At 41.8% G+C, this 27,001-nt stretch overlaps 7 protein-coding genes across 10 annotated transcripts; 5 read left to right on the forward strand and 2 right to left on the reverse strand.

The window, feature by feature from the left end:
* Positions 1-110: 110 nt before the first annotated feature.
* Positions 111-4,340, reverse strand: RB195_004567 (uncharacterized protein; the record flags this gene model as incomplete). Of its 2 annotated transcripts, XM_064182468.1 has the most annotated exons (12): positions 111-170; positions 1,029-1,112; positions 1,588-1,755; positions 1,830-1,943; positions 2,055-2,228; positions 2,286-2,385; positions 2,439-2,533; positions 2,611-2,715; positions 3,660-3,785; positions 3,880-3,975; positions 4,046-4,120; positions 4,194-4,340. In XM_064182468.1, the coding sequence occupies 12 exons, from the start codon at positions 4,338-4,340 to the stop codon at positions 111-113; spliced, it is 1,344 nt and encodes a 447-aa protein (XP_064033734.1). The 2 variants fall into 2 exon arrangements, with proteins under 2 accessions (XP_064033734.1, XP_064033735.1); XM_064182467.1 differs by lacking the exon at positions 111-170 and having other exon boundaries at positions 1,011-1,112.
* A 940-nt stretch (positions 4,341-5,280) lies between these two features.
* On the forward strand, positions 5,281-7,854 carry RB195_004568 (uncharacterized protein; the record flags this gene model as incomplete). Of its 2 annotated transcripts, XM_064182470.1 has the most annotated exons (6): positions 5,281-5,350; positions 5,875-5,993; positions 6,235-6,245; positions 6,303-6,392; positions 6,463-6,523; positions 6,729-6,797. In XM_064182470.1, the coding sequence occupies 6 exons, from the start codon at positions 5,281-5,283 to the stop codon at positions 6,795-6,797; spliced, it is 420 nt and encodes a 139-aa protein (XP_064033736.1). The 2 variants fall into 2 exon arrangements, with proteins under 2 accessions (XP_064033736.1, XP_064033737.1); XM_064182469.1 differs by lacking the exons at positions 5,281-5,350; positions 5,875-5,993; positions 6,235-6,245; positions 6,729-6,797 and adding exons at positions 6,076-6,118; positions 7,807-7,854 and having other exon boundaries at positions 6,260-6,392.
* Positions 7,855-8,268: 414 nt separating this feature from the next.
* On the reverse strand, positions 8,269-25,072 carry RB195_004569 (uncharacterized protein; the record flags this gene model as incomplete). 2 transcript variants are annotated; one of them, XM_064182471.1, is made up of 11 exons in its annotated part: positions 8,269-8,488; positions 9,361-9,485; positions 13,620-13,717; positions 13,773-13,947; positions 14,034-14,364; positions 14,444-14,562; positions 14,644-14,780; positions 17,447-17,573; positions 18,503-18,611; positions 18,776-18,878; positions 24,838-25,072. In XM_064182471.1, the coding sequence occupies 11 exons, from the start codon at positions 25,070-25,072 to the stop codon at positions 8,269-8,271; spliced, it is 1,779 nt and encodes a 592-aa protein (XP_064033738.1). The 2 variants fall into 2 exon arrangements, with proteins under 2 accessions (XP_064033738.1, XP_064033739.1); XM_064182472.1 differs by having other exon boundaries at positions 24,838-24,979.
* On the forward strand, positions 10,899-12,036 carry RB195_004570 (uncharacterized protein; the record flags this gene model as incomplete). The annotated part of the gene is made up of 2 exons (XM_013446707.2): positions 10,899-11,072; positions 11,515-12,036. The coding sequence occupies 2 exons, from the start codon at positions 10,899-10,901 to the stop codon at positions 12,034-12,036; spliced, it is 696 nt and encodes a 231-aa protein (XP_013302161.2).
* On the forward strand, positions 12,118-12,486 carry RB195_004571 (uncharacterized protein; the record flags this gene model as incomplete). Its single annotated transcript, XM_064182473.1, has 1 exon — positions 12,118-12,486. One exon carries the CDS (start codon positions 12,118-12,120, stop codon positions 12,484-12,486), a length of 369 nt encoding a protein of 122 aa, XP_064033740.1.
* Positions 12,551-12,850, forward strand: RB195_004572 (uncharacterized protein; the record flags this gene model as incomplete). Its single annotated transcript, XM_064182474.1, has 1 exon — positions 12,551-12,850. One exon carries the CDS (start codon positions 12,551-12,553, stop codon positions 12,848-12,850), a length of 300 nt encoding a protein of 99 aa, XP_064033741.1.
* On the forward strand, positions 13,053-13,443 carry RB195_004573 (uncharacterized protein; the record flags this gene model as incomplete). Its single annotated transcript, XM_064182475.1, has 2 exons — positions 13,053-13,206; positions 13,319-13,443. 2 exons carry the CDS (start codon positions 13,053-13,055, stop codon positions 13,441-13,443), a joined length of 279 nt encoding a protein of 92 aa, XP_064033742.1.
* Positions 25,073-27,001: the final 1,929 nt, after the last annotated feature.

The following is a 27,001-nucleotide window of genomic DNA, read 5'->3' on the forward strand; positions in this document are numbered from 1 at the left end:
TCGAATAAAGATTTGAACGAAAAAGTAGACTGTAAGTCCGTCATAAGATAGCTGAATTCGTAGAAGAAACTATACATCGGATGGAAATTCCACGAACTAGCATCAATATATCACGAAACATTGGTTTTATTGCATATTAGAAGGGTGTCAAGCCGACGTTTACGGTTTTTCTAAAAAGCAGACATTTTACCACACCACTAGAAACATCTCTTTTCCAATTCTCAACATGTGAAGCATGATTATATTCGCTAACAGGCCAGAAAAGAGTTCTTCGACAAAGTTTCACGTCACAGTGAATGTAAAAAAAACCTTTTAGAATAGGTTATAGCCTATAGTATAAGCTTACTAGTGGTTTTAGTACTAGAACTCAAGCACTCTCTTTATACCCAAATCAAAGTGAATCCTAGTTGCAGATTAGAAAAAAGTTGGCCGCGAATAGGTTGGAGTGGTACTGCGGAACACCCGTTCTACGGAATTCCCATCTAGCGAGGTGCACAACGGCTAATTTTGGATTACCTTATAGAAACCATTTACCTAATTTACTTTGATATCTGGATCCTACGATAATCCACACATCCTAGACATTTATAGTACACAGGAAGTACTCGAGATGGCTGAAATTCTCAACTGGCTAGACCATATTATAGCATAGTAATATGTGACCATGATGTTATTTGAAAAGCTCCATCGATTGCAACAGGAGCCATCTTCAATTAATTCATAAAATTATTGTGTTGAATGCTTATCACAATATCGATCAGATCAATATAGATTTTCTGAATGATTCAACAAGAAAGAAACGCATATAATTATACAAATCTCGAATAAATTACTAAAATATTCAGAATACCAAAAACCACAACTTATTCATACAAGTTTGATATGTACTCTTCTGTCGTTTGCACCGCATACCGACCACAAATATTCAACAACGGGTTACAATAGCCGAATCGGCACATAATTATGTTCAACTCATCAAATCAACATTAATAACAGTATTTTAACACATTCTAAAAAAGGCACCATACCAAATAGTGAACGATCATTGAGAGCAAGATTAATTTGATCAGGAACGACGTGGTTGAGTGTTTCACAAACGGTAGATTATGTACCTGCGAATGAAGATAGGATTTGACATTATGGTAGTGTTCTCATGCTTCTCACGTGCTTTTACACTGTACCAATTGCTCTTTGCTGCGCAGAATGATTCTCGTTTTGCTCGTAGAACAACTGTTCGCGCTAACATGAAATGCCACCTGTAGTGAGGCGTGGGAGGAAAAGATCAGAGAGAAGTTTTGTTACGATGCAAAACGCCTCTCTCCTCCTTTATAAATCACCTAGATGACTTTAGCTATTGGAGAAGAAAAGTGAAGATTACTACAAATGATGAGAATAAAAGTAGAAGAAAAAGTGCAGCACAGAACAATGTGTTAGTTCTCGGCATGACTGGCTTCGTAGAAGTGCAAAATGTTAAGAGCAATTGAGTACTTGGCGAAAAGTCTCTTGTGAACAAATGTAGTAAACTAAAGCACCATAAGAAAAGTTCATCCAGGACAATCTGACATATCCAGTAACGAAGATCCTCACCTGAATAGTTTGATCTGCACTAAGAGAAATAATGGAAGCACGAGCGATTGATGCTGGTCCCTGAATAAGACGGGGCTTATCTAAGTTCTTCTGTGGTATCAACGACAACACATCTGGAGCGGTTCGGTCGAGAAATTCTACCGCCGTTACAAAAATCCCGTGCGTTTCCTGAAACCGATGAAAATAACGCAAGAAAGAGAAGCTGAAAAGTATCATGAGAAACGACATTCTCAAGCAGTCACCTTAAAGGCTGCAAGTTGCTTCATTTCATGTGTATCATAAATAAACACACTTCCTCCCATTGAACCCATACCCGTGAAGTTTCCGCAAGGGCTGACACAAAGAGATGCTATGCCCTGAAAACAAGTATATGTAGTATTAAGAAGATATAAAAATGAAGAGCTTAACACCAAATAAATATGAATATGGATTTAAAAGAAATAACAAACAGGAAAAGTGATACTTACGTCTCCCTGTCCAGTACTCCTCACAACAATAGTACGAATAGTATTTCGTTCTCGATTAAAAACCCACAACGCTAAGAATGAGACCCTTTTCGAGCTTAGAGAAACAGGATTGTATCCAGCAATGAATACTAAATTGCTACCAGTTCCAAGTGAAGTGCACCTAACGGATCGGGTCTAAACAGAAGAATTTACTCTGATACAAAGAAAAGAAAATGAACCTAAACGGCTCACCTTATAACCCTTATCACACTCGGAAGGGAATGGAATCTCCTTGATAATAGTTCCAATATTCATATCCCATAATTTGGCGACACCATCGTGACCAACAGAACTGAAACATATTCTTATAATAACCCAAAAAGACAAATCTTTTCTAGTGCGGACATTATTATTCGACCATCTGGTGAAATATCAATGTCGAATACGTCGGAATCGTGCGCTTTGATGTCGACAGTAGGAACATGAGTGGTTTCAGGATTCTGAATTAGAAAACAGTTTAGAAGCTCAGAAAGAACGTTACTCAGAAAGTCGGCAAAGAATGAAAAAAGTGATTTACCCTGTCCTCGACAAGGGCTTGAGTGTTCCAAACACGAAGATGTCCGTCTTCTCCTCCCGTTACTACCCGTTTACCGGCAGTGGATCGATCAAATCTAACACATTTCTGTAAGACGTTAAATTATACGGAAACAAATACAAAAAAAAACAGAGAAAACGTTAGAGACAGTTAGTACAATATGGAAATTCGTGATGAATCACCGATCAATATCACGAAAAAGAACGACGAACTAAATGTCGGAAAGTTCTAGCATAGCATCGAAAAAACTTTCTGTTCTCGGGTAGTAGATCTGGTTTTGATATAAGACAAGGATCCCATGCTAAATCGCTGACAGGAAAACTTTTCCTAGAGAGACTACCACTGTAGGAAGACAGGAGAAATTCTTTCACTGTTAAGACCCACAACACTGATTGCTCTAGCAAAGTATGATCGCACTATGCTTTTGTAACATCGGATTGTGCTCTCGAAAACTTCTGTGTTAAGGTCCCGTGACAGAGTCAAAGAGTCTTTTTCTCCTGCACCCACTATATATGTGCAATAATATTAGATAAGTAGAATAGTCCTAAAAGACCACAATTATGCGCGTGTTCGGTCGGTAGGTTCGTTGTTATGTCATCAGCGATCGTGGTGAAAAGTCTTGTACTTCAATAGAAGTTCAAATTTAATCGTCATCATTACACCACAGTTTTGAGGGATTGTGGCATTCGACATTAAACAAAAAGAGGTATCCGTCAACAAGATGACCAGATTAATAAAAAAAAATTAGGCGCTGCTTTTTGTAAACAAAAAAGAAAAAGGAAAAAAGGTAATTAATCCTGTTCTTTTAACTGATTCAACTGATTCACTAATACAGCGAAAATAGGGAGAAACGTCGCTTTCAATGTGGTAGAATATAAACATGGGAATTTCAAGAAATCGAGTTTTAACTACTATGAGCCGCATAACACATTACTCATCAAAACAAATTACAGAACCATCAACAATAGTGTGAATCCAAGTTAAAAGCAATAAAACTATATGCAGAAAAAGAAGCATGCGGACCAACTTACTTGGAATGATTCAATCTTCTCTGACGTCGTCAATCGGCCAACACTACGAATATCGAACGAAAGAACGTCATTATCGGCATCATCCTTTGCAATATCGTAACCCGTCGTTTCGTAAACATCACAATACTGAAATAAATCTACAATATCAAATGAGGTTATTAAATGTTCATGAAATGTTCGTCTATTGCCGAAAGAAAAATCTGCATAACCAAAAAAATACCTGTCCATGACCGGCCGCTATAAGATACCGACCTTTTTCGGGATTAGCACAACAAACAACATCCATATTCATTGTAGCATAAACATCGGTCTCTATCTTAAATTAATTTCACTCCGCAAATCAATCAAAACAGGAACAGAAGTATTAAGAAAAATTAGAAACTCACCGTATTAACCAGTTTCGCCAACATTGGAGTTGGCGCGTTTCTAGCAGTTTTCCTTTCATATGTCAAGAGATAAGTCTGAAATGATTGAAAAAGGAAATGAAATGAAGATTCTGTTTGAAAACAGTGGGACGAGAACTTCACTGATTACCTGCATAAGATTTAATACGCCAGTTTTCGACTCGCCTCCTCCACCTGCAACTAAAATATGGCGAGGGCCCAGTTTTTTTAGGCAGAATAGAGGGACTTTAGAGGTAACCACTATCGGAGGTTCGGTTTTCGAGGGAGTCCCACCCATCCTGCAAACAGGTACAGGACTCAACCCCTAAAGAAACATGATCAACCACAATGTAATCGAAACAAAATAAGCATCACAAACAAGGAAATGATCCGAAACGAAGAGAATTTCTGAGATGATGTGAGAATAAGAGTAACTTGGAGCCAAATGCAGGAAAACACACAAAAGTGATGGTGCAAGAAATGCCAACGTGGAACTTTCAGAGCTGTCGAGAAATCAGTTGCGCAAAAAAAAACATTTCACTGGGAAAGGATAAATGATGTAACTCAGTAAGTAATCTCCTTGGGACTCCAATGCACAAAAAAAAACAGCAAAAGTTAAGAACTGAGACGTATTACGGTCCAGGAAATTCCTTATTCTCGTTTTGCGACGGCTACGGATTGCGATGTGTCGTTCCCGTAATTGCGGTCTTTCGAAAAAAGGACACCCGGATAATTTCTGCATGCGGTGGCTAGGGTTGATTGATGAAGTTTACGAGCTTGATTGATGTTCTAGTAGATTATTTCTGTGCTTTCAGCTTGAGCGTGTGCTTGTAACGTACCTCTTGATGGGTTCTAGAGAAAGTCTGTGGACTTCCTTGTATAATTTTTCTTTTCTTTTACCTAATAGTCACTGCATGCTCAGAGCTCAAAAAGACGGTCTTAGACTAATGAGGCAATGGTAGTATATACATAACAGGGTCAGAACAACATGAAACATGTGCAGTTGCGGCTGCTCTCGAAGCGCCACTGTGGAGAAAGAGGTTGGGACCGAGGTGGGACCATCGCGAGCTGCAGCGATTAGAGGTGCCAGCAAGGTCCACACTTGATCCCAACAGCTCCACTGCGGCCGCTTCCGCAATTGCACCAAGGTTCAGGTTTGCTCTTCTGTGTTGGCTTCTTACTCAGATTCTAATAATGAGCAAAGTCCGACACTTCATGCTTTGTCTGGTTTTGCTAGGATGATTCTTGCTCATTGGCATGTCGGTAGACGAAGTTTGAGACGTCAAGCTACCGCATCAATGCCAGCTGGTGATTATCGACCGAGCGGCGCGACGAGTCCGCGTTCGGTGGTGGATAATCACCAGCTGGTAGTGAAGCGAACACCTCTGCAAGCTCTGTGGCAGCGTGAAGCCAAACATACAGCTTTTCATGACGCAAAATTACGTGTTCAGGTTGCAACAGTTTGGCTCTTGTCCAGATCACCCGATCGATAGTCGATGACTGTCGTCCACTTCCTGTTTTTCCGCGGTTTCCCTCAGTTTACTCATCTCTTGCTTCTCATTTTTGTTTTTTGCTATTTCATTGTAACAAAAAATGAGCATATCAGATATCTCCTTTATTTTTGCTAGTCGTGTCTTACTCGTAGAGCTCAGTTGTCACAAAATAGTGGAAGAAGAATACAACCTCTGCAGCCATACCTTATATGGATGAATGAATGAATAAAATTATAATATGGTCAGGTCAAAGCGGTCTTATGGTCTTATGGTCATCGTACCATCAGTAGAATAGTGAATAGGAGCCGTTCATATTCGCATGTTGGTTACCATTTGTAGGAAAAAAAGAAGTTAGAAAAGAGCGGACTGGTGCCATAAGTCAGAAGAAGCTGCAAAAGTCTGAGCGAATAGGCCTCAAACAGGTTGCGGTGGTCAACAGCAAAAACAGTTATAGTAGGGTAAAAACGACATGAAACACGGTGCAGTTGCGTAAGGAGATGCGCTCCAAGCGACGCAGTGGTAAAAGCGGACGGAATCGAGATGGGATCATTGCGAACTGCAACGATGAAAGGTGCAAGCATAGGTATTCATTCGATTCTTACCGCCTGGCTCCACCGCACCGCTTTGAGCGCAGCCGCTTATGCAACTGCACTATGCTTCAACTTGTCGTTTCCACCCGACTATAGTCAGCTATTTGAGCATCGACGACGGTGAACCTCCTTAGGATACTCGACATCGCTAACTGCCCAGGAAAGACATGATCGGAGAGATGCTCAAATACCTACGAGAGCCTCTTTACCGGTGCCACTCGGCTCATCTGCATGCTTCAAGTCGTTGTTACTTGAATGTTGTCAAATGTAATCCGCTAAGAGCTTTTGATTTGTGGTTTTATATCCAGATGCTGTCAACACACCGGTATTATTTCAGCTTGTTTTGCATCTCTATGCTATGGACCTCTACCTCATGCAAGTTCTACACTTCTTCACAGGTACTTCTATTGGGTCATCTATATTTCCTATATTTCTGTTTATATTTATTATCCATATTTCCTTTGTGGTGGAGATGTGTACAGTTTTATATCTGTGTTTTTCCTTTCTCTCGTAACTTCTCTTGTTTTCTATTCCTGATAGGCCAAATCAGAGCTGTAGGCTGCACTCGCTTGAATGCCGCAATGCTTTAACATTGGCCCACAGGACGGATTCTTCTTGCGAACAGCTGTAGATTCAATTATGAATCAACGAGTAATTATGTCAAAACTCTGAGATATCTATATCATATGCCCGCTGTATCAAATTGGGAGGCTTGCCGAATCATGTACTGCTGTACGTCCGACAAAGTCACTTTATATATGCAAAGTATATGCATAGTATATGCATATGCAAAGTTCTGGTTTTGTAAGGCTGCGAAGACAGGAATATTGTAGATGTACAGTGTATCGTCAAAGTCATCATCTTTCTTCTAGCTCTGTCTTCCTTCTGCCTCTTTCAGGCTCTCGCTAACTTGTTTCCAGGCGTCTTTTGACTTCAGTTGGTTTTGGAAAGGAAGTAATTCGTGCTTTTAAAAGAGTTGATATCAATGTAAGAAACTCTCACTTTATAGAGATTCATAGGTTCCGTTATAAATCAAGACGATTTTCATTAGTTTAAAGGCGAAATTTCTTTCCATGTAGAACTTTATCTTAAAGGCATCATCCCATGAATCTGGTGTAGTACGGATTTCCGCTGGAGTATTCGTATACGGGATCGTAGATTATTGAGAGGAGGGTGATTCGTTCTTTTCTTCCTAATTGCCGTAGAAAACGGCCCGGAAGACACGGTTTCGAGCGTTCCGCCGCACTATTTTTTTTACAAGGAGTTCGATTGGAGCGCGCCAACCTCGTGCACGCGCCGCATCTTCCAGGCTGTTTTTACGGCAATTAAGAAGAAATGGACGGAATCACACTCCTCTCCATAATCTACTATTCCGTATACGAATACTCCACTTGAAATCCGCATCACCTCAGATTCGTGGGGTGATGCCTTTAAGAATTTGTGAGCATTTATGTATGGTCGGGTCAAAACGACATGAAGCACGGTGGAATTCCACGAGTGGGAGAAACGCAGTTGCTGACTGCTCGCAAAGCTTGCGATCGGTTTTGCTTGGCACTTTGCCTAGTGACGCGGACGAATCATTATTGAGTGTAATTTCTTACTCGTTCTTCTTCTTTCTGCTTTTCTTATTCCTTTTTTTCTGGTATCTCTGTTAAGTTTGTCGTATTTACTTTTGTCTTAGAGATCTCCATCGTATCTGTACTCTTCCTATATCGAGGTGGAACCTTGACGAACTGCCGAGATGGATTGCGGTATCCTTACACGATGCTAACCGCTACGCTCCGCCGCGGTGCTTCGAGTGCAGCCGCTTACGCAACACTCCGTGCTTCACGTCTTTTCGACTCAACTATACAGCGTTATTTTATACGTATTCAGTGTACCATAAATCAAAATCTTCAGACTTCACTGTATAGCGACAAAACAAATACTCAAAAAGCATCTTTACCTTCGGATTTTTCGAGAGACACGTTCGCTTGCTATTCGAAAATGATGCACTTTTATTCACGAAAATAATCATAGTTGCAACATAAGCTAGGAGTTATTTACCATAGCAACATTTCTCATGTGTTATAATTATTTGGTCTATAATAGAGATGTTTCGAGATCAACATCAGTATTGTAAGTAACTTGCGCTTCACACGTTTCACACACAGGTAACACAGAAAAGCATGAACATGATAAAAGCTAGAGCAAACCAGAACAGATTCTCATCGTCACCAATATAGTTCATTCTGAAGAGATTTCTTCCACGAAGCTTTCTTCCATGGCGAATCGTCCAACTTATCCAGAAATCTTGTTCTTGATTATGCAATCCGCGATAGGTTTCGAGCATTGAGGAAAGCTGGCTTGCTCTCTTCCAGTGGCTAAATAAAAAAGTACAGTTGGGAAGTTACAAAAAATAGAGCTAAGTACTTAGTTAGGTTTTAAAAGTAAATTCTGCGAACTGTTTTAGCTGAATGGTCTTCAAAATATTCTAAGACAAGAAAGCGTTTTTAAAAGTCAGCTCTACACAGTTCTAAGGGACTATGAGGATTGTTGTTTTCGGATAAAACAACGGATGAGAAAACTAGTAACTAGGCATGAATCTCTTCCCATAATTCTCTGCAGACATTGGAGGGGTACATTTATTAGGAAAGCCACCCAATGCTAAAACAGGACAAAAAAAAATAGGGGGTAAGCCAACATTTTTTAGTGGATAATATGTGAAATAAATGAATCAATCTTACTTCAACTTTTTGAGCAAGATTATGAATGAAGTAGACCTAATAAAGTGAAAGATTCAAAATTGTCCTGGAAGGATTAGAAATAAAACGTATTAATTTATGTAGTTTATGCACAATGAGTTTATGATTTGTCCCGCCTTGAGGATTGAAACTCGGTCTGTGGCCGAGTCAAAACGACCTTAAGGTCGGTGCAGTTGCGTAAGCGGCTGCGCTCGAAACGGTGCGGCTGAGCTAGCGGCTGCTATCGAGGAAAAACCATCACTAGATTCACTCAACCTGTCGCGATGGATGGTGCTAGCGAGTGTTGTTCCGTTTGGCTACGCTCTGCCGTGTCGCTTCGAGCGCAGCCGCTTACATAATTGCAACAAGGTTAGGATCGCTTAGGATCCTTTCATTTCGGCATAGACGAGTGTGAAGAGTAAGACTCATTATGAAAAGCAAAACGATTTTGATATAGACACTGTAATATGTCATGTGAAAAAATGAAATTAATTCATAAAAAGATCTCTTACCTCTCCAGATTCTTCTCAAACAATCTCATGGTGGGAAGCAACTTCCCTTCAGCGATGCTGCGAACAGTGATCATTGCAGCAACGCCAAGGTCTGTCAGACGCTTGACGTTAGAAGCTTGGTCACCCTGCAAACAGATAGAGAAATCTCCTTGATTTATATGCTATTTATTTACTTAAAGGCATCACTCCACGAATCTGGGGTGGTACGGATTTCCGCTGGAGTATTCGTATACGGGATCGTAGATTATTGAGAAAAGGGTGATTCCGTTCATTTCTTTCTAATTGCCATAGAAAACCCGGTCCGGAAGATACGGTTTCGAGCGTTCCGGGACACTATTTTCTACAACAAAATCGATTGGAGCGCGCCGGCACTATGCACGCGCCGCATCTTCTGGGCCGTTTTTTTACGGCAATTAGGAAGAAATGGACGAAATCACACCCCTCTCCATAATCTACTATCCTGTATACGAATATTCCACCTGAAATCCGTACCACCTCAGATTCGTGGGGTTATGTCTTTAGGAAAGTCTCTGTATTGATTTTTGTATGCAGCGTTATAAGAAAGATGTCAAAAAACGGTTCTCTTGTCATCTTGAAGGAATTGTTCTTCATAGATATGCAGCTGATCGCTAGTAGAGCGGTAAACGGTTAGCTCTTTAAAGGCTTCACGAATCCGACGTAATACGGATTTCTGAGGACCAAATACTATACGGGGACGTAGATTACAGAAACGGATAGGATCTTTCTCATCTCTCCCTGCATCATTGTAAACAGACGGCTTCGGAATGCAGTTCCCTACAACGTCCTCTATTGCAGCGTGCTACTCTTACGTCCAGCCATCGCCTGAAATGAAATGAATTGCCCACCGGGGAGTCCGAATGTATTTTCGATGAATCGCAGGCGGGGGCGGCGCGCAAGGGTGGCGCGTTGCAATAGAGGTCGCATTCCGAAGCTGTCTGTTTACACTACATACAGGGAGAAATGAGCGAGATCCCACCCGTTGTTGCTATCTACGCCTCCGTATAGTCTTTAGCCCTCGGAAATCCATCCATATCAAATTCGTGGGGTGATGCCTTTAAGCTAACAATTGCTCAACTGTATATCACTGTCTGAAAAGGTGAAGTTGTTTCCAAGAAGAAGAAGGTGTGAACATGACTGGCTATAGTCGAGTCAAAATAACCTGGAACTGTATGAATTGTATAAGCGGCTACGCTCGAAGTGGGGCGACGGGACTCTTGCATATATCTGCAGTGCAACTATGACTGACTAATGTTTCTTCTCATCGTAATCCTTTACTCATTTTCCGTGAGAATGTCCTCGTCGCACCGATAACCTTGAAGCTTTGTAAGAGATCAAGAAAAGGGGAGATAAAGAGTAGTTTGTTTGAAATTAATGTTCGCTGCTATCCCGAGATAGCAAACCTGCCAAAACTGGTTATCTGCATTCTGCTTTCTATTCTCGGTGATACAAATGTCCACAGATCTTCATCATTAGAGTGATCACAGCAGGTAAGTCGCGAGGCTACGTGGTGCGTCCCCATGTGGCAGATAGCGGCTAATCGCGGACCAAAAGCGACCTTGTACCTTCCTGAGACGCAGGTTGATTCAGAGGATGGACTGCCTGTTTCTGCTGTGCTAGGATCGGCTCATAATACTATTGTATCATGCACGTCGGTTCGGCCAAAAGCCTGCAATCAAGTGACTGGGGAGGCGGTTTGGAGTCGCCTCCAACAAATAAGCTTCGCATGTCCACTCCGGGAGAACGGAAGTTCTTCCAAAAACTCATGAGACTAAAGGCTTGCAACCTGCCCATATAAAATTTAAAATTTTACGCATGTCACAGTAATAGGAAAGAGTCCCCTGATTCCGTCCATTCCGGGAGAACGCAACATTCTTCCAAAAACTCTTGGGACAAGATGCTTGCAACCTACCTATGGGTTTTAAATTTTTATGCAAAACACAGTAGTGAGAAATAGTCTTCTGATTCCGTGGGAAAGCCTGGTACGGCAGCGCCAGGAAAAACGAGATTCCAGGAGTCATGTAGGCTACAGATAAGGAGAAGGACTAGGATGGCGGTCTGTACTTATAACGCCCGTACGCTTGCATCGGATGCGGCCATTGAATATATCTGGTGGTGCAAACTAGGAAATTTAAGTACGACGTCATCGGACTGACCGAGGCGAGACGACACCACCCACTGGACGCCGTGTATGATACTGGAGAAGAACTGTTCTTAGGAACATGCAACAGTAGAGGAGTTGGTGGAGTTGGTGTCCTCTTCAACACGAATGTGGCAATAAATATCGACTCTTTCGAACAACTCACAACCCGAATAGGACGTTTACGGATGAGATGTGGTCCAGTGCCAGCTTTGACAATCTTCTTCACTTACGCTCCAACAACAAAGTACGAGGAAGAAGTCGATGCTTTTTATATGGACCTGGAAAAGTTGTACAGAGAAGATCATACCTCCTACACTGTCATAATTGGTTATTTCAACGCCAAAATTCGCCCTAGAAGAACGCCTGAAGAACTTCACATCGGAGCCCACGGCCTTCAACGGAATGAGCAGGGAGAGAGGCTTTCCAAGTCAATCATTACGACCAAGACTATTTCTGGGAACGCGCAATTCCGGAAGCCTTCCTCTCTACGCTGGACGTGGGAATCACCCGATTGAGGGCATCATAATGAAATTAACCACATCATCGTCAGTAAAAGGTTTTGCCTTACTGATGTCACTATTGTACCAGAGTTTTACATGACATCGGACTATCGCCTTCTTCGAGGAAGATTTTCTTTCACACGGAGAGAAGAAAAAGCAGCGAAATTCACAAAGCGAACTCCCAGAACCACCATCGAATGGGAACTTTTTGCTTCGTTTGTTAGCTTTTGGGAAGATATCTTCATAGACAATATCGACGACGAATATGAACGGCTTGTAGAACATCTTTACGGCTGTACGAAGAAAGAGAAGAGTTTCAAAACCTCCAAGAGACGCCTGCCTCCGGAAACTCTAGAGCTGATATGTGATACGGAGCTGCAGTCAACCAAGAACTCACGTCGGAGCTCGCAAGACTTTGCAAAGGCGATAAAAGATCAAAGAGAGAAGAGTAGAAGTGTTGGCTGAAGCTGCAGAGGAGGTACAGAGCATTCGCTACCCCCGTCGGAACTTGGCCAATCGTAAAACAATAATGACTGCTCCACGTACCCCAGATGGAACAACTACAGCATCGAGAGGGGGAATGAAAAAGGTCATCCACGACTTCTACTCAGATCTCTTCAACAGCCACGTCCACTGGCCTCTGAGGGAAGATGGACATGTCATTGCAGGGGTGCTTCCTTCCGAAGTCCGAGAGGCCGTCATTTCAGTGAAATATCTTGCTCCCGGTCTCGACAGAATGAGGCCTGAACATTCGAAGTACCTACCGCCACTCCTCATCAACACTGGCGAGAATCTTCACTCGTTATCTGTCGGAATGCAAGATTCCTAAACAATGGAAAACCAGCAAGACCGTGCTGTTGTGTAAGAAGGAAGACCCCTAAGACATCATAAAGATACTTTGTGAGTTGTATTACAACGTCACGACCAAAATTTTCCCATTCTACAATGATGTCATAATCGACGTGAAGAGAGGGGTTCGTCATGACGACACAATTTCACCCAAAATATTCAGTGCCAGTCTCGAAAACGCGATGCGAGGATTGGAATGGGATAACATGGGAGTGGAAGTTGACGGCCGGCATTTACACCATCTCCGTTTCGCTGATGACATCGTTCTTATAACATCAAGCATCAATCAGGCGGGACGGATGCTGGCCGAATTTGATGAAACGTGTGAAAATGTTGGTCTTCAGCTCAACTAGACAAGACGATGCTCATGAAAACGGATGGGTTTCTGATGCCCCATTCACGCTTAATGGGACAAAAATATCCGAATGCTCCAGCTATGTATATCTAGGTCGGGAGATCGACATGATGAACGACCTGGCCTCCGAGCTAGACAGGACAGATAGAAGGAAAGCTTGGGGATTCAAAAACATCGAGGATATAGTGAAGAGGAAAATGCCAAAACTAGTATGGTAGGACATTGCTAGGAATACATAACCCTATTCACAAAGCTATACAAAAAGAAGAAAGAAGAACTGTGAGAACAGGGGTAAAAAAGCTTCAAAGCGCTTGCCCGCGCTCTATAGAGAAGCCAGTACGCAAGATCGCCGCTCTGATACATGACGATTGTACTGAATTCGAAAAAAAAGCACCTGTAAGTAAACTCCAATCCAAGGTACTCCAAACAAAAGTAACTCATTAATAGTATTGATTCCTCCATGACAGATTAGATACTGAAGATTTGGATGGGCTGTAAATGAACTAAAATCATCATGTAAAACGTTGAGAGAAAGATTTGTACATACCAAGCATCTCTTTGATAGGAGCCCAGCGAGTCAACACAACATTCTTTGGGATTGTCACATTCCTGTTCCACAACAGGGACGCCGGATCAGAATTTGTCTGCCAAATTACTTTAAATGGGGAATGCGAGAAGGTATCAATCAATTTTTGGGCAAAATTCAGAGGCATGTTCTCGGCCTTAAAAGTTTGAAATTATGTATGGAGCATGTGGGTAGTGAATAGTGTAGTGTAATGAGTAATGTAATATAATGTAATGTATTTACCATTGCTAGGCTTCCGAAAGTGACAACGATGAACTTCTCCTTGGTAAGGGACGGCCAGTCAAGCTCAGGGAATTTCAAAGAGATCCTATCAAACCTCTTCTTTGCTAAACTTCTGTCAACATCCTTGTAGAGATGTGTTCGTCTGACACATTGAGAGGTATGGTTTGTGAGGCAACGCGAGCTACTGTATTCGATGGTGGAGTGCAACACCGTCGAATAGTTCCATTTATTCCCTACACTCAGACTCCTGCTGAGCCCGCCGCACGGTGCCTCGTCGGCAGTTCTGTTCCCGCACATTTCGGGTATAACGGTGACAAATTCGTTCGGTTTTCTAAAGAAAAGTTCCTCACTACCATATCCGCTGAGGCATTACCTTCGAAAATTACATTATTGACGAATGTGTAACTAACACTTGGATATTGCTCGCGAAATGCTTTACTCGGTTGTTGATCGGTCGAACGACTTCAAACAGAAATTCGGATCTGCCGGCATAGATTGTCCTTTGCGCTTCGGCTGTCATAAGATCGACCTGAATGTGGAAAAATTAATTGTTCATTTCCCATGAATCATCTTCACTGCCATGGAATCTGCTGCTATATACTTGAACTACCTTCGCAAAGCTCTTCCCCTGAAACATCCTGTACAACCAATACTTTTGGATGTATCGAGCGGCAATAATATTCCAGTGGAACAGTAAATTAGTAAGCCGTTCAAAGAACGACATTCCTAAGCAACTGTGGGGAGTGCCTGAAAAGGAATTACAAACGTGAAATGGAAGACAGCTTGCCACGAAAGTGACGATGCTGGGATTCCTTCTCCCTTTTGTGTGAGCGTGACCACGCTTATAGTCGTAATGTACAATCCCCTAATCCTTTCATTTTCGGGAGGTCCCAGCATGGTCCATTTCCTGGTATGCTATTTCGAAAGGGGTCGAAGCAGTTTGTGGGATCTATTCTACCACACTTTCTTACATTCTTTCTTTAATCGCATTTCTTATTGTTATCACAGCCGGATAGTCACGAGGAAGTCCCAGAACTACCATTAACCTGGATCTCTTCACATCGCTAGCGGGCTTTTGCGAGGGTTCCGTTGTTTACAACATCGATGAAGAATGCGACCGGCTTGTTGAAGACTTTCACGATTGCACGAGAAAGAGTGAGTTTTAAAACTGCTAAGATACGCTTGTCTCCAGAAACTCTTGAGCTGATATGCCACCGTAGGCAGCACGAACCGCAGCCAACCAAGAACTCACATCCGATCTCGCAGGGGTGGAAAAAAGCATTTGCTATCATCGTCGAGACTTCACCAATCGCATGACAAAGATTAGTGCTCTCCGGAACTCAAATGGAACGTTACATTACATTTAGAAACGGAGTGGAGAAAATCGTCTTCGACTTCTACTCTGATCTATTCGGCAGCTGTATCTACGTGCCTCCTCACCATCTGAGGCAAGATGATTATTTCATTCTTTCAGAGGTTCTCCCATCTGAAGTCCACATGCTATCATGTCGTTAAGAAATCGTAGGGCTCCCGGTTTCGAAAGAATAGAATCAGAACATCTGGACAAGCTACCACCAGTCCTCATCAACACACAGGCGAGATTCTTCACTCATTATCTGTCGGAATGGAGAGCTAGTAAACAATGGAAGACCAGCAAGACCGTGTTGTTGCATAAAAAGGGGGATTCACATGACATCGGCAACTATCGCCCAATTTGCTTACTGTCCCCCATATACAAGCTCTTTACAAGAGTGATCCTTAATAAGATTGAAAAGTCTTGGATGAAGGACAGCCATGCGAGCAAGCAGGGTTTCGAAAAGGATTCAGCGCGATTGACCACATTCACACTGTTTCGAAACCCATCGAGGTTTCGCGACTCACCGCACCTCCCTGTCTCACATTCATCGATTTGAAGAATGCCCTCGGCTCAGTTGAAGTGAAAGCAGTTATGGAAGATCTGGGCAACCAAGACGTCCCTACTCAGTTCATAAAAGTACTTCGCAACTTCACGACTGGAATTTCGCCACTCTGCAAGAATATCATCATCGACGTGGAGAGAGAGGTCCGGCAGGGTGACAGTTTCACCTACAGTATTCACTCTCGAGAAAGCAGTGCGAAAGCTGGAATAGGACGGCACAAGAGTGATGGTCGCGTCAAATATTTGCGCTTTGCTGACGACGTCACTCTGATAACACTTAGCATCAGCAAAGCGGAACGAATCCTGACCGAATTTGACAAAAACATGTGGATGCATCAGACTTCAGCTGAATCTGCAAGAGACGATGTTCATGTGTGTCGGATGCCCCATTTAGCTCGACGGAACGAACATTTCTGAATATACCAGCTACGTTTATCTGGATTAGGAAATGAACAAAAAACGAATGAAAACGAAAAACGACCTGACCTGCGAGCTGAACAGGAGGAAGTGAGCGGCATGGGACGCTTATAAGAGCATCGAGCAGAGCATACTGAGGAAGACAGGAACACCCGGGCCCGTTCTCACCTTTTGAATGCCGTGTTACTTCCTGTTTTTTCCTATCCTTCCTTTTTCCTATCCTAGAAGTTTAAGTACTTCGCAAGCAGGAGGAAAATGTGGCGAGCATCAGCAGTCGAAAAGATGGTGCTAGGAGTTTCCCGCTTCACACAAGTGAGAAACGGGATTCGAAGTTCTCTCCTCTGTCTTCGATCAAAGATTGGAGAAGGCGCCGCGTTTGCCAAGAAAATTATAATAAAGTGGACAGGACATGTGATGTGCTTCAAAGGCAGCATACCACGAATCTGCGGTGGTGCGGATTTTAGGTGGAGTATCCGTATACGGGGTTGTAGATTATGGAGACGGGGTAGTTACGCTCATCTCTCCCTGCATCACTGCAAACAGCCGCCTTCAGAATGCTGTTTTGTACGGCGCCATCTATTGCGACGCTCCACCCCTTGCGCCGCCTTCGCCCTGCGATTCGTCGAAAATCAATTCGGACTGCCCTGATAGGCAGTAAAGGACGCTACGCGTGCACGGGTGGCGCGCTGCAATAGAAGGCATCGTACAAAACAGCATTCAGGGGCAGGCTGCTTACAGCGGTTCAAAGAGAGATGAGCGGGACCACCCAGTCTTCATAATCTACGTCCCCGTATAGGGATACTCCACCTGAAATCCGTACCACCCCAGATTCATGGTATGGTGATTTTAGCGACAACCGTTTTACCATAGCTGTGAGGAACTGGGTTCCGCGCGATATTTAGCCCCTACAGGAAGACTCTGGCACGCGATTGGACAAATGGGAAAAATTACTGACCCCGCTCCACCAGTTCAGAAAACAACGGGAATCATAGTAATCAAGATATTGAAGGTAATTTTCGCAATAATCTTGTACCAGCTGTGGGACGCCGGGTATAACATTTACATCAAACGAAGGAACCTGTTTTTGGAATAGCACTAGGATTGGCTGGAACATTTAGTGAAGTGATGTAGCCATCAGCAATGGGCCAATTAGAATATTGTACCACTGAAGCGTTGAGAAGGAATGCCAGTCCACCCATGCACTCCTGTAATGGCAACAAGTTTTTTTTTTTTGCAGCAGCAGCATCTTTGATGAATGAGTGCAGTGAATCGTGAATCTGATGTTCGCGTGAAGCCCAGGGCTATCGTCAAGTCAGTTTTCTTTCAGTGTCTCGATTTTGGAATCCCTGATATCCACCGAACAGTGCGCAGATGTTAAATTTCAAGTTTTTTGTGTGCGTAGTGCTTCCAACTGTGTTTTGTTCAACTGGAAATAAAAGTTTGTGGAAATTCTAGGGACCATTGGAAACTTTTCATTTTCTTTCTTGGAACTATTCTCATCCGAATGTTGCAAGTGCGACATGCGAAATTTTATTCCTTATTTGTGGGAACATTTTAAGTCCATATACATATGATCCGTACGGCGCGTCCATTGATGACGTCTCGTAAAGCTCTTGTTTCATAGAAAGCACTTCATCGTGATAAAGGTGCAGAGAATACATTGGTCTACGTTCAAATTACTGACACCCAACTATTTATTCGTTGTTGCGTTAGCAGCAATAGTCTTTAGTAGTCACTTTTTCGTCGACGAACTCAAAGACGTCATGTGGTGCCTGACTGTTTGTCGTCTTTTCAGTCTCGTTCTAATCTTGGTTCTGATGCGATAATGGAGTAACACACTTGAATATTGGTGCCTGTTGCTGGGTTTGTACATAGCGGGGGTGAATACACCTTAGCGGGGGTGAATACACTTTCTTTGAGTTCTCCCGTACCGCTTGTTTTCGTTTCAGATCTTGATGCAACATGACAGGTAGTAGAACATGTACTCCCTATGTTGCATGTATTTTTGTTGTTACTTTTAAGAATGACATTGTTGCCCCGATTTTCACTCATTTTGCCTACTTATAGTTCTCTGCGTTTCATCGTGAATCAATACTTTCGCTCCATTCGTTACCATTGTGTGAGGTTGGTCTACCTGCAGCAGGTGGTCCAGCACCACTAGGTCAGTTTTGTGCGACATATATTGTAGAAAACGACGGTCGTCCAAAAACTTTTCACAAAACCTCTGATGCCTCCGGAGTATTCTGTAATGGTAGAGATTTTTAAATTGATGATAAACACGACGATTGGATGACGATATCATATATGATTTGGTAAGAAGGGGACATGATACATGATATTAATAATGATAAGGAGCGGATAAATGGAAGGATCTGCGGAACTTTTTTTGCCTAAAATGCTGCCTTACTTTGTTACGACGAATGGTCCTCGAAGATCCCACGGTCGATCGAAGTCGGTTGGTAAGTTTTGCTCCCACAATAGTCTACCAGAAGTATGCATTAGCTCAACTCCTAAAATAAGAAGATTGAATAGTTCCTTTTCTGCGTTCTTTTTAATATGCTCAGGAAGGCACAGCTGTTAATATTAGCTTATTATTAAATGTTTCCAGTTTCATTAAGAATGTTCCTTTTATCTTCTCTACAAGATTGTTGCGCTTCTCTTCGGTTGAGTATCGAAGAAAATTAAGGCCCATGCATAATGCATACTTTATATATCATCATGATCATGATCATGCTATATAATTGTTGTGTTCTGTAACGTGTGTCCGTCTGTGTTTGTCAGTCAAGAAATTCCAGAAAGGGAAGGAGACGGGTTCTGCGGCGTCGAATTGGTGCGCCGACGCTAAAGTGCTACAAAATTGGGTGCGACGGGTCCCACGGCGTTGAATTGGTGCGCCATAATGCAGTATTATCGCGCAGTAACTTCGTGGGCTTGTCGCAAAAGGTAAATGGGATGTTGCAACCGTTTCACAGCCGTGACACCTTTCCGCGTCGCTTTTCACCTTTATGACTCTTCCGCGTCTCTATTTCCTTGCACGTTTATCTCAGGCTGGTAGCATGCCTTCCTTAGAAATGAAAGTTGAAACACAAATGAAACAGGCTGTTTTAGTAGTAGCGAACAGTTCACATGATGTGACGTGGGACGTTATCTTTATCAGTACGATAATGTCGTCCACGTTATTTTATCCTAAAACATTCTGTGATAACTGTTGGGGGAGAAGAGGAAACCCGTACTTAGGGCAATACTTTCAAGTTATGTCTACATCAAGTTGGCATCGAAGGAGAGTTTGAAGCTGAAGTTTGAAAGTTCCTCAAATGTAGAAATGATGCAAATAGAAAGAAAACTATGAAGTTTTCCCCTAAATTTATAAAAAAAAATAAAGAGGCTGTGTTAGAAGAGCACAACTCTAATTGGGCAGAAAATGCAACTACTGCTACTTGCATTGATCAATGATGGCAAGCGAAGAGAATACAACTAAAAATTCCGAAGTCCGGCTTTAGCCGGAATGGTATATGTGTAAAGCGCAAAATTGTTTGTCCGCTCGGTGCCAATTTTCACGGACATTCAGAAATCAAGACCTTAAACTTTGCCAGTTCAGTCGATCCATTGCAGGGTTGTTAGGTGCTAGGTTGTACGGCTTGGACGGTATATCGCACAGGGGAAATTTTGAGCTTGTGTATGTGACAAAATTTGTGAAACGATATTTGAACCAGGGGTCTAAGAAACATGTTCAATGGTAATGGTGTGGGTGGTGATGGGGATCGAGTCGAGGCGAGGAAGGCATGAAACATTGCCTAAGACATTGATTGGATTCTTCTATCATGTAGAAATGGACGGAACTTGAACTTTAGGTGTAGTCAACGATGCTGATCGCGGAATATGTTGTGCTTAGACAATATATCTCATCAGTAATCAATTTAGTAACTTTTTTGCGCTATCACTGCAAATCTACCACCTAGGGTATACCTAGTCTACCACCTAGAGTATGAAGCGAAAACTGCAGGGATGTTTTTGTAGTGGATATCGGTATTTCGTAGAAAGACCCTTCAAGTATCCGTCGACGTTATTGATATTGACCTATTTTCTTTACACTAGACGATGGAAACGTGACAAGCTTTTTCATACACTGATTACAATTTTTACACCTCCCATAAAAGTCTCGTACTTTTTAAGCTAATCTATAAATTATCCTACTATGAGCACATTTGCCTTCTCAAATTAGTGTCTGCGAGAGAAAAACATTGTTACCAGCGCGAAAGGGAGACGAAGTCAGCAGCTCGCGTTGGTATATTTGATAAGTCTGCGAATGAAGGCTCCTGTACTATAAAACGGAAATGAAAGGGAAAAAGGAAATGTCATTGAATGTCGACTTGCAACGGTTGATGAAATATTGGATTGGAGCGTATGAGCGTCTCTCAAACTTAAAAATGATCAGCGATATTAAACATTGCTGAAATACTTCATGTTTCTTGATGGGAAACATGTTCTATAGCGCAGTAGTGTTCTGATTTCTAATTTATTGTTCATTCTTGTATTTTCATGTAGCGTTAAGTGGACTAAACGGAGCATTTTTGACACATTTTACTTCCTGAATTTGATTGTGGTAGTAAGAGGTGGGAGCTGAGTTTTGTGCTGTTTAGAAGACCAACCCTAGAAATAACTATAGTAATAAATAGTCCTCTGGTTTCCAAAATACAAAGTTTTACCCCAATTTAAACCTCTTTTGTACTGCCGATATATAGACGATTGTTGCATTATATGTCTAACGCAAGCCAAAATGGACACTCGCTCTGATTTCTGAAATAAGCAACACCAGTACATAAAGATGACGAGGAGAAAACCTAAAGACATTTGGCTGGCGCTTCTCAGTGTACAGGTTTATTTGTACAGGAAAAATTGGAAAACAAAATGGTACCGAAAACCGAGTTGTAAGAACATTCTAATTCATTACCAGTCGGTTCATCCTTGGAAAACCAAAAAGTCAGTCATTGAAAATATATTTAAGACGGTTTTCTCTGGAGCTCAGGGGTTCATTGCCTCCATTAACATGGCTAAATACATTGCACGATCTAATGGGCACCTAGCAAGAGTTTTTCATTCAGAGCGAAGCCATTTAACAGAGTACTGGTACCAGATAGTAGAAGAGGCAACAGAGATTTTTTTGTCTCCCTTTTATTTCGGATTATATGAGCAACGAGGTACGAACAAGCTTACGACAAGCGGGCCTACAACACTCAGTCAGAGTAGTCGACAAACCACCTGCGAGCTTGAAGAAGCAGCTACTCCGCAATCCTGATTATGACAGATTTTATGACACACCTAACTGTATTGGTTTGTCCGAATGGAAGGGAAAGGAATTAGGTGGTGTCGGTTTATGTGGGATTGAGTACATTGAAGAAACAGAAAGAGCACTTGTACTTGTTACTAAGGTAAAGGAACACTTAGATGGGCTCGTGAAATCAAAGCCATCAACCCCTTAGGTGCTCATCGCTGACATGTCATGACAACCACCCATTTCAATACTACAGTCACAACGGATTGCGATTTGCGACTTTGCGAAAAGCATTGGAAGCCTTCTACATAACAGTCACGAGTCCTACGATGAATCGCAAAAAAAAAATAATGCCTAACTGTGTCCAGTGAGCTGGAGCTGTATCAAGACCTCTGCAGGTTCTGACCTAGGAAGTCAAATACCAAGGGGATCGTTATTAGTTACTATTAGCACCTCAACTTACAACTCTAACAACCGGTGTTCCGTTAATATTGCGATTTTGTGGCTGTGAAGGTGAGCGCTATTGTGGTCTGTTTCTCTGACTTTGTCTTTGAACAATTTGTTTGCTATCATATCATATCTTGCGGTGTGACGAGGCGTTCGAGGGGATAGTTTACATGTTACCAAGCTTTGAAGAAATCGGCGACGCCGAAATGTAAGAATAGAATAGAGAAGAGTAGAATAGAATGTAGAATAGAAGTCAATAACAATCTTGTTCTGCTCAAAAAAAAAGTGATACACATTTTAACTCATCAGAGTTTGCTGATGCACTAATTATTGACCAATAAGCCATCGGAAATTATTTAACTAAGCGAATCTTTACGACCATACGCTTGGAGAATTCACTTTGTACGGTTTTATTTTATTCTTTCTGAGGATACAGTGAGTTGTTTTGTCGTTCGAGCTGAGCCCTCTCTATTCTCGTATGGGCGCTGATTCGTAGATTTGTATGGTTTAGTGCTACCGCTGCCATTTTTGTGAATTGCTTTCCAAACCCTTTATGACACTAGGCAGAACCTAAAAATGGAAATGAATTTGGCGAATAAAAAGACGTAGTGAGAATGTGACAAAAAAATATCTGGATCTTAAGTGAGTATGTACACTTATGAAACACTTGCTACAGTTCGGACTTTCGAATTACATCGCATTTAACAAATCTCCTGATAAAACGCTCACAACTGTAACACTATCCAACAGCACGTCATTCATGTTAATAATAAACAACAACATTTCTGAATAAAAAAAGAACACAAAGTGCTCGGCGGAGATCAATCTTTTTGATATGCGCTAGTGTACTCAAATTGAAGGCGGCGTATCACGAAACTGGCGTAACTTAAAAACATGTGTGAACAAACAAACAAAAGTGTACGGGGTGTAAATTAGCAATATGAGCGTGGTCTAGCCCAGTTCCTCCTAACCTTTCTGAAAGAAAGGCGTCGAAAACTCCTGTGGATGCGCCGCATCCATGAGCGGGCGATTGAAGATCAATGTGATATCCTCACCAGCCTATTCAAGTAAGACCAAAAATGAATAGGTCGCTATGGGGACAAGAGCATGTTCAAGGAGGCGAATTATAACGTACCCCGTATGAACAACTGCCGTTCCCACGCGGTTTTTCAGGACGAGTGAAGACGAGTGAAGAGTGACGAATTGTGTAAGGTCATGCTCATATTCGTAATCCACATTCTAAACTCTATATTTTCTGTTAGGTTGCCCAACTACGTCAATTTCGTTTTACGCTACCTACATTTAAATGCAGAGACTCGAAGAGGATAATAAGCGCGTGTACAACCAATGTCAGTGTCTTCTCGTGGGGTCCCATCAATGTCTTTATCTTCCCACGTAAATTGGTCTGTCTTGGAGGATATAGAACCGTTGTGATGAAAACGTAATGGTAGCCTTTTAACACTGAGCTAATTTGCACTAACTTTTGATTATATCCAAAAACACTCCAAGCCGAAGAAAATAGATTTGTTGATGTAAACCAGAAAATTTATGAGGATTCATTAACATTTCGTTTAACACTATGACACAACCGTTTTGTTATACTTTACAGAAGCACTTTTGTCTTTTTATGACAAAATTCACTTGGCAGAGCGTTCTTAACAGATATGGTGTTGAAGACTGGAAGGCCGATGATGACGTTTGGCATGCTAATTACGCTCTTTCTCTTTCGATTTGATTGGTTTTGATATAATGTTAATATTTCCCTTCTCTCTCTTTCACAAGATAAAATCTCGTTTAATAACGTTCACACAAAAGCTCCGTTGCTTTTTACATCCAAGATTAATTAACTCTTTTAAAAAGAATGCAGATTGCACGAAAGATTCAGGACTATTCTACACATATAACAAAAACGCCATAGTAAATAACTCGCTGTTGCGCTCTAATTGGGAAGTTAGGGGACTTTCTTATTTGTAGACACTTATTATGAGCTAGTAGAAATGGCCTCTTCATTTCAGATTCCATATTGCGTTGATTTCACGAGATGGATACTGACTCTTGAGAGCAGGAACGGTAGGATTTGCTTGAAGCGCACCCTTTGATTTTGAATATAGTGGCAGCAATCTAAATTGTGGTGCGTTCACGTAAACGGTTGCATTCGAAGCAGAGCAGTGGGACTCCGTTCAGATCCGCTTAGAAAGTAGCCGTTTACTTTATCTCCGATTGGAGTTAGCAATGGTCTCATCGAAATCCCATGCGTACGCAGTAGCATCACAAGTTAGGTAGTTTCAACACGGCTGTGAGTCACTTGGGGTATAGTCTGGTCAAAGCGACATGAGGCACGATGCAGGTGCGTAAACTGTTGCGCTCGAAGCGGCGCGGTGAAGATTGCGGTTGGAATCGAGGTGGAACCATCACGAACTGCAGCAGCGAACGGTGGCAGCAGTGGTCATCACTCGATCCCAACTGCTGCGCTCCACCGCACCGTTTCGAGCGTAACCGCTTACGCAACTGCATCATGCTTCATGTCGTTTTGACTCTACTATACATTTGAAAAAAATTGTAACATGAAAAAGGCAGACTTAGCACAGCGTAAGCATGAAATTGCCGTAGTAAATGCTAAACATAGTTGAACGTTGAAGAAAATCTTTTTGGGTTTACTGCAGACACTAGTGAAACGCTTGTTATCCTTGTAAATTCTGGCATTACCCCTAGGAACGAAAATAACTCTAATACTTGCTTAAGCTGCTTACCCTCTTTGTCATATCCCCAAATTCTGATTCGCGTCCAGTTATGAGGAAGATCAATTTCACCAAAGCCGAAATCATAGAGAAATGTCTGGATCCATGTCACGTTGGTTCCCGAAGGCATACCAAGTCCAGCTTCTCTCATCATTACGTCATGACTGTAGCATCCGCTTAAAGGGAACAGTGCTACTTCCATAGCATTATGAAGACGGAATAAGTCAAAGAATAAAAATAATAGCATTCGTTTTGTGACTGGCTGATCTGAGACAGACGAGTCAGGTGTGAAACTGGTGGAAAGGGCAATACAGGAAGAGGTGCAGGGCAATTTGGTGGACGCCCTATAGCGCACGAAGAATAGTGTTTGAAAAGAACCGACGCATTCGTCATCATCTGTTCAAACATCCATCAATGACAAAAACAACATGAAAAGTGCCAAACATTTTGGTTTTTGTGCATGGTTTATCAACATCGCATTGTACATTTTCCTGTTGTCTACTGGACTAATTATAAAACCGGCTTTAAGACGATCTTTGTTCGCTACAAAAAGTTGTTCACCTTAATGTTTCTCTATAGTTTTTTTTATGTGTCATAGGAAAAAAACGTTATATGTTTTGTTATAGGAACACACCATTCCCAAAGAACAATCACATTTCAGCACTGATCTTCTTTTATAGATGTTCCAATGTAATTTACAATGCGTTGTATGTATGTAAAGCCTTTAAAGCTATCCCTCGACTACCCTCACGTCATTGTTTTGAGAACATCTTTGGCTAAATTTGTTTCAAATATTAAAGTGTCACGCAAATCCCTTCCACAAACTGGTTTTGCGAAGTTTTTGAAGGAAGCAGAACTTTTGTCCTGTCCTAGCATAGAATGACGTGGGATCAACAATTTTCTTTCTTTGGCAACAGCAATAGAACCGAAAAGAAACACAGATTTAACGTTGTTGTTGAGGATTCGCCATCGCCATGTTTTTGCATGATATTTGAGTTTTTTTTCTAAGAATTTGTAAATAAACACTAAATGAAATATTTGACAAGACGGGTCTTCCAGGCGGCAGACAAAGACCCATTGAATTCAAAAAATTCGTCGGACTCTTGAGGAAGGATTAGCTCGTAGTTTAATGCCTACTAAAATAGATCAGGAAAGCTTTTCGAAAAGGCAACCCTGACAAACTTGTCATCTGCTCATTTAGAACACTTCAAACTATAGCTCATGGTTTGCAATCATCTACATACGTTTGATGGATTTCAATCAGTAGAATCTTCACAAAAATTTGAGGCTTTCACGAACGAAAAACCGTTCTCGTTTGAAGTTTGAAAACGCTTTGAAACAAGCAAGTCATTAATTTCAAAATCGAAAGTCTGTAGGATAATCGAGTTCCTTGAAAAACGTGGTACTGTATATTTTAACCTTCAAGTTAACCACATTTTAGTGGCAGAAACTGTCTGAAACTTTCGTATTATGGAATATAGACTGCATAAAAGTCTTCTATGAGCGGATCAAAGAAGAGAAATTAAAGGGAAGTCCATTAGGATGGGCATGAATCCTGTGCTGGGTTTCTACTATTGCGTTAACGCTTGGATACTGTTCGATATGCAACCTCATAAGTTGATTCGTCATATTATTCGGTTTTGTGGATAAGCATCTTTTATATTCTCCTATTTGATTTTGATGGAGATGAAGATCTTTCTTCACAGGAAGTGCACATTCAGTGTACTTAGGGAGAGAAAACTGTGAAATCGTGATCGTTGCAAATTTGACGCGTACTCTATTTACGTTCGGGTGTTGTGTCACAGAATTAGAGCGAAAAAAGTACCATATTTTGCAACGAAACTGCTCCCGTTGCTAAGAATACTAACCTTCTTCTCTTTGAAATGATTAGTAGGTTGAACGATGACACATACATCTCTACTCTTTCAAAGTGGTGTATAGATGGTTCCACTTTGTGGAAAAGGAACAACAAAAACTTAATATCATTTAACGATGTTGGAACATTTGGTGTGTGTGTGTGTGTGTGTGTGTGTGTGTGTGTGTGTGTGTGTGTGTGTGTGTGTGTGTGTGTGTGTGTGTGTGTGTGTGTGTGTGTGTGTGTGTGTGTGTGTGTGTGTGTGTGTGTGTGTGTGTGTGTGTGTGTGTGTGTGTGTGTGTGTGTGTGTGTGTGTGTGTG

The sequence above is a fragment of the Necator americanus genome, chromosome I (assembly GCF_031761385.1).
Source record: "Necator americanus strain Aroian chromosome I, whole genome shotgun sequence".
Lineage (NCBI taxonomy): Eukaryota > Metazoa > Nematoda > Chromadorea > Rhabditida > Ancylostomatidae > Necator > Necator americanus.